The sequence below is a fragment of the Oratosquilla oratoria genome, chromosome 33, assembly GCF_046742065.1.
Source record: "Oratosquilla oratoria isolate Oo_2021 chromosome 33, ASM4674206v1, whole genome shotgun sequence".
Classification (NCBI taxonomy): domain Eukaryota; kingdom Metazoa; phylum Arthropoda; class Malacostraca; order Stomatopoda; family Squillidae; genus Oratosquilla; species Oratosquilla oratoria.
This window is the reverse complement of record NC_134809.1, coordinates 46,551,962-46,572,062: the sequence shown is the minus strand read 5'-3', so window position 1 is coordinate 46,572,062 and position 20,101 is coordinate 46,551,962. Positions and strand designations below refer to the sequence as shown.

Below are 20,101 nucleotides of genomic sequence, written 5' to 3'. Positions count from 1 at the left end.
TCCATCTTTTCCAAGCTTTGTCTCTTCTATCTTTGTGGGCTCTTTTACATGCTGAACTAAGTAATTGTCACCAAGAAAATCTATCAAGTGACTACTTATATGGCCATGTTCAAGGGTCATCCAATCAATGTCAGTAAAATTGAAATCACCCATTATCAATAAGTCCTGGTTGCAAAACCTAGACAGTTCTTGAAACAACAGTTTATCATCTGCTAATGATAATTTTTTTGGCCTATATATTACATCTACATTCATTTTTTGTCCATTTGTTTGGGTTAATTCTACCCACAAACTATCATATGTATCTTGTTTTACTTTCTCTAAAACACAGGCATGAACATTGTTTTTAATGTACAAGAGAAGACCCCCACCTTTCTTGTGGTTTCTGTTCTGATGAAAGTGTTTAAATCCAGCAATATTAAATCCAGTTTCAAACTCTTTACCATTTAACCATGCTATGAGCATTAAAGTACATGGTATTAAGAAACTCATGATTATTTCTTTTTGAAACATTTTGTATTTCAACATCATACCTTACATTATGATTTTGTTCTTTATTGACACATTGCTCTATATTAAGATTTGGTCCTTCATTGACATTCAATGCCTCATGGACATTTGCCCCATCACAGAGATCTGGTCCCTCATGATCATTCTATCTCCTATGTACACTTTTCCCCCCTATGTCACCGCATTCCACACCAGCCACCTGTTGTTTACCGACATTCTGTCCAGCATCCCTTCCTAAAATTATATACTGTCCTCCACTGACATTATATCCTACCATGATATTTTGTCCTCCACTATCACAAATTCCTAAAAAAGTAAAGGCATAAGAGGGTCTGGGAGTTTTCTAACCAGTACCCTAAGGTTTGGGTCTTTTAATGTGCATGGATGTGGTACAGATGAGAGTAAAAGGGAAGAGATAGGCAGTATGTTTGTGAGAAGAAAGATGGATGTGCTGGCTTTGAGTGAAACTAAAATGAAAGGGAGGGGCGAGTGTGAGTTTGGGAGTGTAGTTGGGAGGTTCTCAGGAGTGAAGAGGGGATGAGGGAGAGAAGGGGTGGCTATACTAGTAAGTGAAGAGATAGGTAAGCATGTAGTGGAGTGGAAGGAGGTTTCTTCAAGGTTGATGTGGATGAAGGTGAAGCTGGGAAGGGAGATGTGGGTTTTTGTAAGTGCGTATGGGCCTGGTAGTGAGAAGAGCATAGAGGAAAGGGAGGCTTTTTGGGTAGATTTAAATGAGTGCATAGAGGGATTAGGGAGAAATGTCAATGTAGTTGTATTGGGAGACCTTAATGCTAGGGTAGGAAACAAACCAATAGACGGAGTGATTGGGAAGTATGGAGTTCCAGGTAAAAATTGTAGTGGAGAATTGATGGTGATGTGTCTTGAGAGTTGATGATAGCAGATAGTGTTTAGAAAGAAAGTCAAGCATAAATACACATGGGAGAGAGTGGTGGAGGGAAGTGTGGCAGATAGAGCGTTAATGGACTATATAGTGGTGACCAGGGGAGAGAGTGGGGGAATATCGGATCATTTTCTGGAAGGTAAATTGAGTAGAGAATACGTGGAGAAAGAGGAAAATGGCAGAAGGTAGGGAGGTACTCGGAGTGAACTGCTTAAATGAGAAAGACAAGGAGAGGGAGTAGAAAAAGAAGCTGAGAGAGGAGTGGGAGGGAGTGAAGGATAGATTAGAACTAGGAGTGGAGGAGGAATGGGGATGATTGAAGGAGGGAATCATAAGGTGTGCAAAGATGTTGTGTGGAACAAGGAGGGTGGGAGGAAATAGAAGGAAGGGTAGTGAGTGGTGGGATGAGAAAGCAAAGAAGGATGTAGAAGAGAAGCAAGCTTTCATAGATTGACTACAAAATAGGACGAGGGAATCGTATGAGAGGTACGAAGTAAAGAGAAGGGAAGTTAAGCATAAGATAAAGGAAGCAAAGAGGAGAGCAGATGTGAGATGGGGTAAGAGTATGACAAAAAAAAATTGAAAGTAATAAAAAGATGTTTTGGAAGGAAATTAATAGAGAAAAGGGAGGTGAATCAAGTAAAGAAGAACAAGTAAAAGGTGGAGATGGAGAGATGATAATGAAAGAGAAGGCAGTGAGAGGAAGGTGGGTAGAGTATTTTAGGGAGTTGCTAAATGTGAAGGAGGATAGGGAGGGAAAGGTAGTTGCAGTGGGAAGCGCTGAGAAAATGACAATGATGAGTGAGGAAAATGGAGGAGAAACAGGGAAAGATGAAGTGAAAGTAGCTGTTAAGATGATGAGAGCAGGTAAGGCACCTGGGTTGGATGGATGCCATGCAGAATATCTGAAAAACAGAGGTACAGTTATGGTGGGCTGGCTGGTAAGGTTATTTAATGTTTGTTTAAGAAGTGCCAAGATAAGAGGGAGGGAGGAGGTGGAGGGGAGTGGAATATATAGGAAATAGAATGGGTGGGAGCGGTTTCTTTACCTTTTTCATTTTGGCTACCCCCCATGTAGGGGGAAAAAGCCTTTGGTATATGTATGTATGTATGTTTAAGAGAGGGTAGAGTGCCGGAGGACTGGAGGAGTGCCTGTATAGTTCCGCTTTACAAGGAAAAGGGGGACAAGTGTGAGTGTAGTAGTTTCAGAGGGATCAGCTTGAGTGTAGTTGGGAAGGCTTATGGGAGGGTCTTGATTAAGATGATTAGGAGAGGATCAGAGGGAGTAATTGGTGAGGAAGAGTGTGGTTTTAGGACAGGCAGGGGTTGTGTAGATCAGATTTTTGTGGTAGGACAGATATGTGAGAAAGCTTTAGGAAAAGGTAAGGATGGTTTTTGGGCTTTTATGGATTTGGAAAAGGTTTATGACAGGGTAGACAGGAAGGCACTGTGGGAGGTATTGCAGATATATAGGATAGGAGGAAAGCTATTAAGAGCAGTCAGGTGTTATGATAGTAGTAGAGCTTGTGTTAACATGGATTAGAAATGGAGAGCGAGTGGTTTGAGGTAAAGGTGGGACTTCATCAGGGATGTGTTATGTCGCCTTGGCTGTTCAATTTATATATAGATGGGGTGGTGAGAGGTAAATGCAAGGGTGGTGGGTTGGGGGTTGGAAATGGTTGAAGAAAATGGAGAAAAGTGGGAAACAGGCCAGTTGTTTGCTGACGACACTGCACTTGTGGCAGGATCAGAGGAGGGATTGAGGAAGTTAGTGACAGAGTTTGAGAAGGTGTGTGAAAGAAGGAAGCTGAAGATAAATGTGGGCAAAAGTAAGGTGACGAGGTGTACAAGGGGAGAGTGACAGCAGGCTGGAAGCGAGCATTAAGGGAGAGAGACTGGAGGAAGTGGATAGTTTTAGATACTTGGGTGTGACTGGGGCAGGAAAGGGAGTGGGGGTGAAGGTAGAATGTAGATTGAGAGAAGTGAGTAAATGCCTTAGTGGATTAAAAAGTGTTATGAGAAATAGACACCTGGGAATGGATGCTAAGAGGAGATTATATGGAGTAATTGTGCCGACAGCAATGTGCGAGGTGGAAGCATGGAACATAAGAGAGGAAGAGAGAAGGAGTTTGAATGTGTTTGCGATGAGATGTCTGAGAAGTATGATAGGGGTTATTAGGCTGGACAGAGTGAGAAATGAGGTGGTGAGGAGAACTGGGGTGGAAAGTGAGTTGGGAGATAGGGTTGATGAAAGAGTATTAGGATGGTTTGGACACATGGAAAGAATGAGTTAAGAAAGATTAGTAAAAGAGGTGTGGAAGGCAGAGGTGGAAGGTGTGAATATGAGGGGGCATCCTAGGATGAGATGGATGGATGGGGTAAAAGGGGCATTACAAAAGAGAGGAATGTCTGTTGAGGAAGGACGGGAGAGGACAGAATATGGGGGTGAATGGAGAGGGGTTGTGTGTGGATGGTGCTGTGATGCATGAGGGGGGAGTGGGTGGAGGATGGGGGGTAAGGAAGTATGTACGAGATATAATTTGACGCAGCCCAAAGGGATTTCCCCCTGTCTTCTCCTTTTCTGCATGAGGGGACAGATATGGGGGGTCGCTGAATTAATGAAGCAGCCTTGCTGTGGATGTGCTGTGTCTGGTGACACTTCTTCTGACCCAGGGCAGTGGACAAGATGCAGGGATGACCATCATCCAGGAGGTGCCAAGATGAGAGGGAGGAAGGTGGAGGGGAGTGGAATATGTAGGGGATGGCATGGGGGGGAATGGTTTCTATGCCTTTTTCTTTTTGGCTACCCCCCCCCCCCTGTGTAAGGGGAAAAAAGACTTTGGTATATGTAAATGTATGTACTATCATTGCATACCACTGTGATATTTTTCCCTCCACTATCATTATATCCCATCTTGATATTTTGTCCTCCACTATTGATACATCTCATAGTGATATTTTGTCCTTTGACATTACATACTAGTGTAATATTTCGTCCTCTACCAACATTATATCCTAAAATATTTTGTCCTACACTGACATATTGCTCTACATTATTACTATACCCTACTCTATTTTCCCCAATACACTCTATTTCCCCTTCCCTTTGAGTTCCTATCCCAAAAAAGGAACTAGTTCATTACAAGCTCCCACAATGAGGTTTGTATGAACATCTTTGCCTCTGCGAATAAGGTAGATCCCATCAGAAGCATAAAGGTTATGGCACCTAGAAAAGAGATACCAAGGTATCCCAGTTACATGCACAATTGTGATATCCTCTCATTGATCCCTATGGCTCTACTGTTCCAACACAAGCCAGCGTAGATCCTCGGAAGGATCCCACAGACTACGTGATGGCTCCCACACTCCTTCATCTCCTGAAGAAGGACCTTGTAATTCCAAACAAGTTCCTCTGATCTCACCCTACCCACATTGTTACTTCCTGTATAAACAATCATAACCGTGTTCGTCCGCCTTTGCTCCCTGATGGTCTGGGTACAATCAGCGATCCCATGGCCCGGTTGACATACAAGCTTGCAACATCGTTTAGTCATCTGCTGCAGGATGTCGTCATACCCTTGCACCACAGTCCCCCACCACCAAGAACTGATTTTCAGCCACCTCATCCTTCAGCAGAGTAAAACAATTGGCTAGAGCCAGCAGTTGCTCTGCAGGGCACCCGCTCACCAAATGCAGGCTCAACAAACGGGACCCCACAGAGCCCCACTCGCTCATGGCAGTGTCAGAAGTAGAAGGGGTGGAATGCTCTCAGGGCTGCGGGGAGGATTCACTCTTCTCACAGAGCACACTCTTGAGAAGACGAATTTCCTCCTCACACTTCCTGAGATGGTCCTCCAGGTTCACACAACATTCACAAACCATTCTGCTTATCCTTCGGCAATACAAACAACGAAGAGAAAATACAAAACAACAAAAGAAAATAAAAGCGGTTACTAAATAAACTAAATACACAAAGCTTACTCTGCTTACCTTATACTATTACTCCTACCTTTGGAGTACAGCAACAGACTACTGTTTTGATTCTAAATTACTAGAACACTACACTATCTTATACCTGTAACTGTATAGTGCTATACATATACAACTACAAAAACACAACACAATCACTTGTCACTATTCGAAGATATAAACTTCACAAAAAGTAATAAACTTAACCACTTCACTACGGGCCAAAATCTCGCGGGCAGCATTAGCTGCCAGACGTACGATGTTTCGTCATAATACTCGCATCATAAAAAATAGTCACCGCTTATATCAATCGTTCTATCTTTCACTCGTGAATTTTGATAACCATAGAAAATGTGATGAAGACAGTTTACAGAGTATGTCATTATGCAGGGGCAACTAAAATAAATATAATCAAGACGCCGATATGGCAGCCTCGCGTATCCACTTGCTCCTCATGCCGCCTATGTAGGCGGCACCATATGGAAGGGGTTAAGAGGTATTCACTAGCTGGTGCCTCGGCAGAAGACGAGTTTTCAAGCTGAGGTCACTGAGCAGACTGAGCTGAGGTCACTGAGCAGACTGAGCTGAAGTCACTGAGCAGACTGAGCTGAGGTCACTGAGCAGACTGAGCTGAGGTCACTGAGCAGACTGAGCTGAGGTCACTGAGCAGACTGAGCTGAGGTCACTGAGCAGACTGAGCTGAAGTCACTGAGCAGACTGAGCTGGAGTCACTGAGCAGACTGAGCTGAAGTCACTGAGCAGACTCAAGCTGAGGTCACTGAGCAGACTGAGCTGAAGTCACTGAGCAGACTCAAGCTGAGGTCACTGAGCAGACTGAGCTGAGGTCACTGAGCAGACTGAGCTGAGGTCACTGAGCAGACTGAGCTGAGGTCACTGAGCAGACTGAGCTGAAGTCACTGAGCAGACTGAGCTGGAGTCACTGAGCAGACTGAGCTGGAGTCACTGAGCAGACTCAAGCTGAGGTCACTGAGCAGACTGAGCTGAGGTCACTGAGCAGACTGAGCTGAGGTCACTGAGCAGACTGAGCTGAGGTCACTGAGCAGACTCAAGCTGAGGTCAATGAGCAGACTCCAGCTGACGTCACTGAGCAGAGTGAGCTGAGGTCACTGAGCCCTTGGTTTATGTAAGAAAATTGTTCTGACTAATGCCAGATGGAAGTTATTGAAGTTTAACATTCTTCTCATCCCTATAACAACCCTTCTTGACATGAAAACAACAAAGCAAACTTACACAAGATATGTTCCTCTAGTGTTAATTTGATGCATCAAGTCATATTTCTTCATTGGGGTGGCAAGTGTACCAGTAAGGCTAATTGCACTTGCATTGTTGATGACAATATCAATACCACCAAACTGCTTCACAGCAGTGTCCACTGCTGAGGCAATTGAGCTTTCATCTCGTACATCAACAACACATGGAAGAGCCTTCCCTCCAACAGCTTCAACTGTCAAAATAACAAAAAGGTTCAATGGTCTTAATTTCAAAATATACAAAATTAAACTGTTCACTACAGTCATGTGTTCATTCCTAAAGTTCCTTTGTCAAATTAATTACAAAAATCTACAATAAATGACATAGAAGGTGAGAAGCCTATGCCAGGATGTGGGTAGCTGTAACCGAAGCCATCATCTTTGCCCAATGCACTTGGACTGTTGGAGCAGGTAACAGTTCTTGTTAGGAATCAGAAAGTGTGGGATTTGAACCCACAATTAAGCGAGTTCAAGACCAGCACACTTTTGATCACACCATCAGCACTCCAGGGCTTATAAGGATTCAGTTCTAACTGGGCCAAAGAAAACTCCATGAAAGATATGGCACTTTTTACACCCTTCCATCTCTACCCACTTCTTCTTCTTCTTGAGTGGAGGTGGGCTCATGGTAATGCACATGAACAGGCAGAGCAATGGCAAGGCCTGCTCTATGTAGGGCACCACCACAAAAGCAAACATGGCCTACAGCATAAGTGAGAAATGCAGTGCACACACAATGTTTACACTGTAATGATAAAGCAGGAACTGATCCTAGGTAGTGGCCAACGTTTGAAAATGTTAGGTGTGTGATTTATAGCTATGACTGGAAGTCTCAAGCCACAGGCAATCTGAGATTACTACATTTGAGGGGTCCCACAACTGGGGAAGTTAGTTAAGGCCACTTTTTATGGGTAAAATTCTAATGATATCAGTAAAAATATTATATATATAGGAGATTACTGATACAGCATATGCAGGAGGCATTACTGCAATTGTATTTTAAACACATATTCCCTTTACCTTTTATGTATTCAAAAAATATAAATTTACTTTATATTAACTCCAAACTTCTAAACATCAATGCATTTTTTAAACACTTTACTAATCTTACTGAAATACAAAGCACACATACTCTCTTCAGCAGCAGTGAAAATGGTGCCTGGGAGCTTGGGGTGTGGATCAGCTGTTTTGGCTGCAATAACAATATTGGCGCCATCCTGAGCAGCCTTAAGGGCAATGGCCTTCCCAATACCTCGGCTAGCTCCTGTGATGAACAGCGTCCTCCCTGCAAGTTTCCTGAAAGCAATTTGTAATTTTCACCTCTGTTCTTGACCAACCAAGGCTGCTTCAACTTTCATCATCTAGAATAGTTCAGGGCATATGTGCTGGTCCAAATACATTGGGGATTAAGGTGCTTCATTATCATTTATTTGGATTAACATAAAGCAACAAAACATAAAACTTGTATAAACAATACATCTGATCAGGTGCTCTAGGCCCTTTTGACTAAATGCTGGAAACTACCAGTTATCTAGTACTTCCAAAAACTATAACAATATACAACATGTACAATGTAGCAGATCAGAAATTAAAGTAACAGTATGAAAATCAAAAGTTGCATAAAACTAAGAACTGTCACATTTTTCAAAAATATAATTTACATTCAGAGACTCATTTAGACATCATTCAGTATTTTCAAGTTGTATGGTACCATTCAGGCTGGATTTAGACAATTGATTTGAGAGTCTACATCTGCAAGTCCTACAAAAGCCTACTACACAACCTCCCATTCTCTGATCTCCACATTCTAAAACAACTCTGTCCTACATTGCACTAGCCCACCACATCATTTTATAATCCCATGATCCCACCACATAAACTCTCATTCTCTCCAGTCCCCTCCATTCTAAAATACAGCCCCCAATATATATATATATATATATACAGTATACCCTCAAATTATTCGCGGTTCACCATTCGCGGCCCTGCATACTCGCGGCTTTTGCTCTCAAAGTGTTTTTTTTCATAATTTCGGCAATTTCGTGAATTTCTTAGGCAATTTTTTAGCAGAAAAATGTTCACATTCACCCTAACTGGTAAACAATTTTTAAATAACAATGTCTGTTAATAAAAAAAAAAAAAAAATTAGAAAAGAGATGATACAGTATAACTGGCAAATAATTTTAAAATAACAATGTCAGTAAATATAAAATAAGAAATTAGAAAAGAGAGATGATACAGTATAACTGATAAATAACTTTGAAATAATGTCAGTATATATAAAAAAATAGAAAAGAGAGATGATACAGTATAACTGGTAAATAATTTTAAAATAACAATGTCAGTTATGAGCTTTCGTTTCTCCTTCCTGCTGATTGGCTGCAGACGACGTGACGTCACAAGCATCTTCATGCGCGAGAGGCTAAACAGCTCTCTCTCTCAGTCGCGCGCGGGTTTTCTAAGTAATTGTTTGAATTCAAGTTTTTGATGTGTTATATGTAATTATACTGTACCCCTGTATTATTTACACCCTATAAGTGATTGTTTGAATTGTGAATTCAAGTTTTTGGTGTGTTACATATACATAATTACTGTACCCCTGTATTATTTACACCCTATAATGCCACCAAAACACCCTGCATCTTCTCCAGCTTCTGGCAAGGAACCTAAGCGACAGAAAAAGGTTATGACTCTGCATGAGAAGGTAGAACTGCTTGATATGGTAAAGAAACTGGCAGTTAATTGGGGGTGATGGCTTTGATGATGTAACTCACAAGGAGTTCAAAGAACTCATTGATACCCACTCTCAGCCTCTGACAGATGAAGATTTGACAGAGCTGATGAAGTCTGCAGAAGAAGAAGAAACAGAAGACCAGGAAGACCCATCACAAGAAGAAGAGGATGAGGGCCTGACTCTAGAACAGTTGGCTGAACTCATGCAAACAGCAAAGGAACAGCAAGAGAAAGCTAAATCAGGGACCCTTACATGGTTCGTTCACTACAGTTCTCAGATGCAATTGATTCATCCATGTCAGCATACAAAACCCTTTTCACCACTATGAAAAAACAACGAAGCCAGCTGCCAATAACTATGTTCCTAATGAAGGTCAAGAAAAGTAACCAAGCCACACCCGAAGAAAATACTACACCACCTCCTGATTCTCCCGAAGAAACAACACCTCCTCCTGAAAAAATAACACCACCTGAAGTGCCTGAAGAGGAACTGCCTGAACTGCTGTAAAGCAGCAGTTAAGGTGTGCCATACATCAGTGTCACCATAATCATCCTCATCGTATGGTACAGCAAATTTCATCATAATCATTCATTATTGGTGAGTACAATAAAATTCAAATGTTCAACAGACCATCAATCATCCCCCTTACACATAACCACACAGGAAACAGAAAAAGAAGAAAAAAAGTAACCTATACATATGACATTTCAGGATTAAATGAATTAAACAATTATCTGGCAGAATAAAAATCAGATATAATGGGAATAATGGAGACAAAATTTAAAGATCCACTACCACCAAATAGTATTGGACAAGGTCTATATAATTACTGGATTAAAAATACAAAGGAAAAACAGGGTGAAGGAGTCGTGTTTTTGACTAAGGCATAAATGTGACAAAAATTACAGAAGGAAATGATAATGTGGAATTGATTATAAGTTGGAAATAGTGTCATGAAAAGTAGAAAATTTGTAGTGATACATGTGCCCCTGAAAACAGTCTTGGAAAGAGTGACCATTCCAAAATGTTGGAAGACACAAGGCATTTATTAAATGAAGTACTTAAAAAAAGAGGAAAGTTAGTAATTATGGGTGATTTTAACTGTAAAGAAATATGTTGATAGATGACAATGAAAGGTGGAGAGGACCCTTGGGGAAACATACTACTGGATATAACCATTGAATACATAATGACTCAATGTGTAAAAGAGAATACGAGATATAGAAATAATGAATGTCACAACTAAAATTATTATTTATGTCTGAGCCTGAAATTGTGGATAAAATAGAATACAAGATACCAACTGGGAAGAGTGACCACATACTACTTGAGCTCGAATTATTAATAAAAGAGGAAATAAATTTGGGAAGAAATGAGAAACACAGAAAAGGAAGACTGATGTATAACAAAATGGATTCTGAGAAACTCAGAAAATTCTTTCAAAAAGTGAGCCAGGAAAACTTCTTTAATGAAGAAACACAGTTGAAAGAGAAATGGATGATATTAAAAGAAATCTATAATGGAGTGGAGTCTAACCATAATCTCACAGATTACAACACAATGGAAAACTACACAGCAAAACACATACGAACATACATACACACACACCACCAACCTCTTCCTTCACGTGACCAAACCGTGAAGTAGCCCTGATTCCTAAGAACACCTTTTACCCATACACAATATACTATGTAACCTAGATTAATAACCATAATATATTTATGAGCAGAAAGAACTAAACATTCTAACCATTGTAAAATAAAATAGTATCCAAGACTTATATCACTGTAATAAATGTAATGATATTAGATACCGTGCACCATTCATTATTGTCGATGCAAGAAATTTGGAGATGTACACCACCCGAGAGAGGCGACAGCCGTCAGCCTTTCGAGGTGGTAGGAAAGCAGACAAGGAAGGTTTGCCAGAGGAATCATTTTCGAAATAGACTTCTCGATAAGTCTTTGGGATTTTGTTTTTCCCCACCTACGGCTAGAACTTTTACAGGATAGATATGTACCATAACAAAAACAGGAAAAGCTATACAAGTGCTAGTACAACAAAAAATGTAGCGAGGCAAAAGATGGAAGAAAGAGACAAAGCTTGGAAAAGATGGGAAAAAAAAAAAAAAAAAAAAAAAAAACAAAAAAAAAGGAAAATATATCAAACTAAGAAATGATTATGTAAAAATATGCAGGGAAGAAAAACGAAACCATGAAAAAGACATAATAGACAAATGTAAGGATCAACCTAAATTATTCTACATATATGTAAATAAAAAAATAAACTGGAAATAGTGAAACATCAAGGGAATATGAAACATACAGATGTAAAAATGGCTGAAATTATGAACAAATATTTCAAATCTGTATTCACAAATGAAAATAGACACAGTTGGGATAAAGGAGGGGGAAAAAGATCCCCCCAATAAAAGAAATAATTGTGACACAGAAAGAAATAAGGGACCAAATAATGAGCCTTGATGTCAGAAAATCACATGGCCCAGACAGAATTGCAAACTGGATACTAAAAAAATGTATGGATGAACTAACAGACAAAATATATGACAATAGATTGCTCACTCAACAGAGGAAAGGTACCACAAGACTGGAAAAATGCCAATATTGTGCCAATTATATAAAGGGGGAGACAAGGAAGACTCAACAAACTATAGACTGGTCTCCCTTACAAGTACAATAGCTAAAATTTGTGAAAAAGTAATCAAAAGTAGGTCTAAACATCTGGAAGAGTACAATATCCTAAATCCAAAACAGTTCAGTTTTGGGCAGGGAAGATCATGTACCACACACTTGATTCGTTTTTATTCAAGGTTAATAGATATAATGCAAGAAAGGGACAGATGGGCAGACAGTGCCTTCCTGGATTTACAAGAGGTGTTTGATAAAGTACCACACAAAAAACTATTAAGAAAACTTGAAACAACAGGTGTACAAGGAAAATTACTGAAATGGATGAAGATTTCTTGCATGGGAGAAAAATGAGTGGTGCTCAGAGATTAAAAAAAAAACAACCTGGGAAGAAATGATAAGTGGAGTCCCTCAGAGTTCAGTATTGGCTCCGATGTTTGCTATATATATAAATGGGAATAAACTTCAACATTAAGAAACATAGTATAATAGAGTTTGGAAAAAGTGGGAGGAAAAAAAAAAAAAAAAAAAAAAAAAAAAAATCACGATAATATAAAATTAGTACAAAGGAAGTAAAGAAAACTCCAAAAAAGACCTAGGAGTAATTATCACTAAAGACATGTCCCCAGACAATCATGTTAACAAAATAGTCGGAGAAACATGCATTTTACTATGATCAATAAAGGTGGCTCTTAATAATTTGGATATAGTAATTGTAAAAAAAAATATTAGTCACACTGATAAGACCAAGATTGGAGTACGCTGCAACACTATGGACACCCAATACAAAAAAGAATACAAGGAAATTAGAAAGAATCCAAAAAGCAACAACAAAGATTGCCCCAACACTTTCAAAATTGACATACGAACAAAGATTGGCTAAACTGGAACTACCAACCCTGGAACAAAGAGAAAGAGGAGATTTAGTAGCCATTTATAGAATCATGAAAGGCATGGTCTTTGACAGAGAAGACTTATTAAAGTGGGATAAAAGAAAAACAAGGAGACATGAAAAGAAACTCAAAAATGATAGTTGTAGAAGAGATCTGAGAAAGAACAGTTTTCCACATTGAGTGGTACAAACTAGATGTTGTGAGATACAAAGACGAGTCACTACGAGCATAGCTCCCCTTCCCATTTAATACAACTAGGTAAATACACCTTCATCAAAAATACACTGTCCCTTCCAAAACCAAACTTGACTATGCCCCATAGTCACCAAAAGACCCCTGATGACAGTGACCCACTCCTTCTCCATCAACCTCCACTAAAACAGCCCATATCAACAATTGTATCCTACAAACCCAAACACTCATGCACTTAATCCTATTATAAAATTGCCAAGAATCCCATCCCAAATTGGGAAAAACTTTCTCTCTTTCCTCAAACAACTTGATCCTGGCTGTGTCTGACTACAACTAAGTACATACACTCCTAAGTCCTGTGGGAGCAGGTGACTGGGAGCATGAAATTCTTTATTTTTATGGGGTTACTATTACTTTTTTCAAATAAAAATCTGGAATACAACTTGCATTAATTTCTGCACAATAAATTGAGTCTGCAAATTTCAGTATGCACATATTTTTCTAAACCAAGATATAGGGACATGTGTTAATTTCAGCACAAAAATAAGAATTTATAACTTTTCAAGTATGCACACGAATATCCCTGTGCTCTCCATACAATCAACAAGGAGGGGTCTTCCAAGAAAGCATCCTCAACATCCTTCTCTTAACCATAGCAATCAATTGAGCCATTTATGTATTGAACGCTATATCTATCTACTAAATATTACATTCCCAAATTACATACATACATACAATAAACTGGATGCAGATGCGGAGAGATACGAAAATGGGTCACTATGAGCATAACTCTCATCCCGTAAAATACAACTAGGTACCGGTAAATACAAAGTATTTTTCCCTTTTACAAGGAAGGTAACCAAAAAACAAAGGCATAAAATCTACTCTCACCCATTTCATCCCCACATTCTCCACTCCCATCCACCCCCTCCCTCCCTCCCTCTTATCTTGGCTCCTCCAATTACAACGCTTCAAAATCACATGCCCACCTTCCTTTACTGCCATAAATTTAATTCTATTCTAAATTCATGTGTTGTCTTTTGCTCCACTCAAGTACATGCTTAGTACACATCAAACAAATTCTTTACATATAACCCTCTCAAACTCATAATTTTTGAACACTCTCTTAAACATGGAAATTAAACAATAACTGTATTTGTTCGAGTAATTTCCATTAATCTTTAAGTACCAGAAGAAAGACATTCATACAAACTAAACCAAAAATTACAAAACAAGTATAGTGCTCATCACGGCATTATGCCAGCCACCCCACACACACTTACCAAAACACAAACACGTACCATAAAAATATATTTGCACAGTTGCCAAGGTTCTAATACTTGGTGCTGCCTCCCTTACACTTCACCACTTCTCTCAGCCATTTAGGAAGACTCCACACAAATTCCTGAGGGTCTGGGGATGTATATTAATCCATGCTGTATGTACAGCAGACTCGAGCTGTGGAATAGTTCTAATATCCTTGCCCATCAAACTTCGCTTCACTATTGACGACAGGTTTTCAATAAGGTTATGGTCAGGGGAATTGCCTGGCCAGTCATTAAAGATGCTCACATCACAGTCTTTAAGCCACTCAACTACAGATCAGGTGTGACACGGTGTACCATCCTGTATAAATACTGTACCCCATACTTGTCAAATGCGTCAGGTAAATTATCACACACCTCCAGATAATCATATTGGTTCATATACTGGTTTTTGGGGAGCACTACGAGTTCACCAACACTCTGAGTAGTGAAACACCCCCAAACCATGAGCGAGTCTGGGTATTTGGTCCCACAGGTGTACTGTGGGTCTAGTGGGTTATCTCTGGCCCGGTACACATGTCTGCCATGGTTACAGGTGACAGTGAAGGTGGCTTCGTCCCTCCATGAGGAGTCCAACTACGATATTTAAGAGCAAAATCCAGCCTGTTTCTTCTGCTGTTTGGTAAGGATGGGTTTCTTAATTTGCCAATAGCTACTGTAGCCCAGCTCAGCCATCTGCCTATTGACTGTTCTTATGGAAACCTCAGAAAGCAGACGTGTTTTCTTTTTCTTTTTTATGTTCTAGCAGTTAAGGTAATTTTACTCTCTAGCTGTTTCTTTGGGCACTCAAAGTACATATGGATGTCTTCTTTGAAAGGCCAGCCTGAGGTTTAGCAGACAGTAACTTGACACTACCATTGGCCTTGAAATGCTTCACATAGTTTCTCACAGATTGCTCACTCACACCAACATTTACCACTTTTTCTCTTATCTGGAGTCCATCTTTGTGAAGCCCTACGATCTGAGCTATATTTTCAGGCATTAATGACTTCTTTTTACCCATAGTCACCAAGGTATAGCCCAGAAACCAAAGGAAACCTAGACAAAAGATGGGGCAAACGAGAGAACAAAGACATAACACTTCCTCTCATCACGGTAGCCACTGAGTCAGTATGTGGTGTTTGTTGGGAAGCAGTAATGTCATGCTAATGGCTGGTACCCGGCATAATGCCATGATGGAAAAAGACCTCTCTGTATGGTAAGACATTGATTTTTGTCATGGCATTATGCTGCAGCGCTCACCTGGCATAATGCCGTGATGAGCACTGTATTTCACTGCACAACATATTCACATTTATAAAAATAAAAAAAATTGGCTTTAAGTAAATCTTATCACTGGCAAAAAAAGAAAAATAATTAGTTTTCTTAAATTGGAGCAAACACTACACTTACCCTGTGTTTTCTATCATGATCTTATCTTTGTCACACACTGTTGAGACTACAAGACTTATGGAGAGATAAGATTGTAAAGGCTGTTGGAGGGTGTAATAGGGGAGAGGAAAGGGAAGGTGAGGAAGGAAAGTACAGATTAATACTTTACTTCATAAGAATGAAAATGTAATAATTATAAAATACATATGCTCCCATTCTGAAATATTCAATTGCAAATGAAAATGCAGAAAATATTCATAAATAATAGTTCTTAAATGATAACTACCCTACCTGAATAATGAGACCTGTATATCGTGTGGGCTGATGACAGGTAACTCCAAGTGGTGGTCAAATGGTGGATGTCAGACTATCACCCTACCACCCATCTTCAAAACCCAGCACCCTCCCACAAACATTTAGAGGTGAAGCCCCAAAGAACTGACACTTGAGCTTCAGGTAAGCCAAGATTTTTATCAACTCTGACTATATTTCCTCTATCTTTTCACAAAGGAGAGCTGACAATTGGTGACTTCTCCCACCTAACATTATAAGCAGGTGACAAAGAAACAGTATTACAATAATACCAGACAAGTAAGAGCCCAATATTTCTTTCCAGAGAAATTTATGAGAGGGCCTAAAGACCAATGCCACCCACTTTGGTGCTGCAGGTTTCCAGGAAGAGGAAAACCGTAATTTAGGAACAACCCTACGGGAACGAGAAGATAAGAGAATTCTGGTGGCTCAATTTAAAACAAACATGATTTTATATATATTTTCTTTACTATTTTTTTTAACAAGAAATGGTATATTGGTACATCATACTTCTCAGCTTCAACTCACAAATACCTTCAAAAGGTATGAAGTCCTGCATTTGTTTATTACAAAGGGTGACAGAGTAGGTGTGGAGGGAGAGACTGAGGAAGGAAAGGGAAACAGAAAAAGAGTTAAGAGAGTATCCATAAGCAGGCCTGTAAAGAGCCACAATGTATTTTGATCATCACTGCCTCTTAACCTTTGTCCTTATCATCCTTATCTCAAAGATACATGCTTTCCTATCTTTACAGGAGGCCCATTAACCTCAATTTCTAGCGACTTCATGTTTTAGGTATGACTTACTGACAGCTAACAAGTATCCTAGTATCCCACTCCTGTTGCATTGTTGTATAATTCAGTCAATATTTTAGGGATTTTAAGTCATCTTTATAACTCAGTCATGCTGCATTTCTCTGTGACTGGAGGCTAACCTCCACTTAAAAATGAATGATACCATTCAACTTTTAATATACCTCCACTCATCTATCCTACTTAAATCTCTCCTTTACCATCTCTTTGACTCCACCTCTTCATTGTGATACTGTCCACTAGGATAGAAGCACTGGTTACTTCTAACAAAATACATATACTCTTGTTCATAACAGTGCTTTGCCATCTTAATGTATATATAAATTTATAATGGGGGAAATTACTAATATGTTGGTGGGTGTAGCCAATGACTGGAAAGGAAGAAAAAAAAAATACAGTTAACTTGGGACTAGTGTGGTAGGGTGAAGGGAGACATTAGATTAGCAGCACGATGGTAGATGGTAAAGGTGGTAGGAGGGTGGGAGGGAGGGAGAGGAACTGCACAGTAAGATAAATGAGAGGGAGGGGAGTAAAGGTATAAAGGGTGGTTGAGGGGAAAAGGTGGTTGGCAGGAGGGCGGTAAAATCATAGACAGGAAGGGAAGGTAACAAGATATGGAAAAGGTACATCAATCCCTCCATGTATGCAAGGGACACATTCTAGAAAACTGTTGCCATATGAATTCTATGCTTTAGCAAAAGGTATGGATGTTTCTTGGGTTTTCATAGACTTGGAGATTTAAGTCAGCTGTAATTTACAGAAAGTCAAGCATAAGTACACATGGGAGAGGGTGGTGGAGGGAAAGGTGGTAGATAGAGCTTTAATGGACTATGTAGTGGTAAATAGGATTATGATAGGAAGAGTTAGGGATGTACATGTGCTAAGGGGAGAGGGTGGGGGAATATCAGATAATTTTCTGGAAGGTAAGTTGAGAGTGGAGGACAGATGGAGGAAGAGGAAAGGGACAAAAGGTAGGGAGGTGCTTAGAGTGAACTCTCTAAACGACGAGGAAAAGGAGAAGGAGTACAAGAGGAAGCTGAAGGAGTGGGAGGGAGTGAAGGATAGAGTGGAGGTAGGTGTGGAGGAGGAATGGGGATGGTTCAAGGAGGGAGTCACAAAGTGTGCAAGGATGGTGTGTGGAACAAGAAGGTCAGGAGGAAATAGAAGGAAGGGTAGTGAATGGTGGGATGAGGAAACAAAGAAGGTTGTAGAAGAGAAGAAGCGAGCTTTCACAGATTGGTTACAAAGTAGGACGAGGGAGTCATATGAGAAGTACAGGGAAAAGAAAAGAGAAGTAAAGAAAAAGGTAAAGGAGGCAAAGAGGAGAGCAGATGTAAAATGGGGTAAGAGTATGACAGAAAATTTTGAAAGTAATAAAAAGATGTTTTGGAAAGAAATTAAGAGAGGAAGAGGAGGCAAATCAAATAGAGAAGAAAAGGTAAAAGGTGCAGATGGAGAGATGATAATGGAGGGGAAGGCAGTAAGGGGAAGATGGGCAGAATATTTTAGGGAGTTGCTAAATGTGAAGGAGGATAGGGAGGGAAAGATAGTTGCAGTGGGAAATGCTAAGAAAATGAGAGTGATGAGTGAGGAAAATGGAGGAGAAATAAGGAAGGATGAAGTGAAAGCAGCAGTTAAGATGATGAAAGCAGGTAAGGCACCTGGTCTGGATGGATGCCATGCAGAATGTCTTAAAAAAGGAGGTATAGTGATGGTGGACTGGTTGGTGAGGTTATTTAATGTTTGCTGGAGAGAGGGTAGAGTGCCAGAGGACTGGAGGAGTGCCTGTATAGTTCCACTTTCCAAGGGAAAGGGGGACAAGTGTGAATGTAGTAGTTTCAGAGGGATTAGCTTGTTAAGTGTAGTTGGGAAGGCTTATGGGAGGATCTTGATTGAGAGGATTAGGAGAGGAACAGAGGGAGTAATTGGTGAGGAACAGTGTGGGTTTAGGACAGGTAGAGGTTGTGTAGATCAGATTTTTGTGGTAAGACAGATATGTGAGAAAGCTATAGGAAAGGGGAAGGATGTTTTCTGGGCCTTTATGGATCTGGAAAAGGCTTACGACAGGGTAGACAGAAAGGCACTGTGGGAGGTTATGCGGATATACGGGATATGAGGAAAGCTTCTGGGAGCTGTCAAGAGTTTTTATGAGAGTAGTAGAGCTTGTGTCAGGATTAGAAATGGAGAGAGTGAGTGGTTTGAGGTAAAGGTGGGACTTCGTCAGGGATGCGTTATGTCACTCTGGCTGTTCAACTTATACATGGATGGAGGGGTGCGAGAGGTGAATGCAAGGGTAGTGGGTCAGGGATTGGAGATGGTTAAGGAAAATGGAGAAAAGTGGGAGGTGAGCCAGCTGTTGTTTGCGGACGACACTGCGCTTGTGGCAGGATCGGAGGAGGGATTGAGGAAGCTGGTGACAGAGTTTGGGAGAGTGTGTGATAGAAGAAAGCTGAAGATAAATGTGGGTAAAAGTAAGGTGATGAGATGTACAAGGGGTGAAAGTGGCAGTAATCTGGAAATGAGCATTAAGGGAGAGCAACCGGAGGAAGTGGATAGTTTTAGATATTTGGGTGCAAATGTGGCAGGAAAGGGTGGAGTGAAGGTGGAGGTAGAATGTAGATTGAGAGAAGCGAGTAAATGCCTTGGTGGTTTAAAAAGTGTAATGAGGAATAGGAATCTGGGAATGGATGCTAAGAGGAGACTGTATGAAGGAGTGATTGTGCCAACAGCACTGTATGGAGCAGAAACATGGAACATGAGAGAGGAAGAGAGAAGGAACTTGAATGTGTTTGAGATGAAGTGTCTGAGAAGTATGATGGGGGTTACTAGGCTAGATAGAGTGAGAAATGAGGAAGTGAGGAGGAGAACAGGGGTGGAAAGGGAGCTGGGAGATAGGGTGGATGAAAGAGTATTAGGATGGTTTGGACACATGGAAAGAATGAGTGAAGAAAGACTAGTAAAGGAGGTATGGAAGGCAGATGTGGAGGGAGTGAACATGAGGGGACGTCCTAGGATGAGATGGATGGATGGGGTGAAGGGGGCTTTGGGGAAGAGGGGAATGTCGGTTGAGGAAGGACGGGAGAGGACAGAAGACAGGGGTGAATGGAGAATGGTTGTATATGGAAAATGTTGTGATGCATGAGGTGGATTGGACGGGGGAATGGG

General features: G+C 40.4%; 1 protein-coding gene across 3 annotated transcripts in view; it reads right to left on the bottom strand.

The window, feature by feature from the left end:
- Hsdl2 (Hydroxysteroid dehydrogenase like 2) overlaps positions 1-20,101 on the bottom strand; it is a 52,282-nt gene that overhangs the window by 22,559 nt on the left and 9,622 nt on the right. Inside the window, exons 1-3 of one of the 3 annotated variants that reach the window (XM_076172933.1) lie at positions 15,836-15,906; positions 7,784-7,947; positions 6,632-6,845 (exon numbers count right to left, since the gene is read on the bottom strand). In XM_076172933.1, the coding sequence (XP_076029048.1) occupies positions 6,632-6,845; positions 7,784-7,947; positions 15,836-15,852 (395 nt within the window). In that variant the 5' untranslated portion in view covers positions 15,853-15,906. Of the gene's footprint in view, positions 1-6,631; positions 6,846-7,783; positions 7,948-15,442; positions 15,550-15,835; positions 15,907-20,101 lie in introns of those variants that run through there. The other 2 variants (XM_076172931.1, XM_076172932.1) reach the window with 2 other exon arrangements.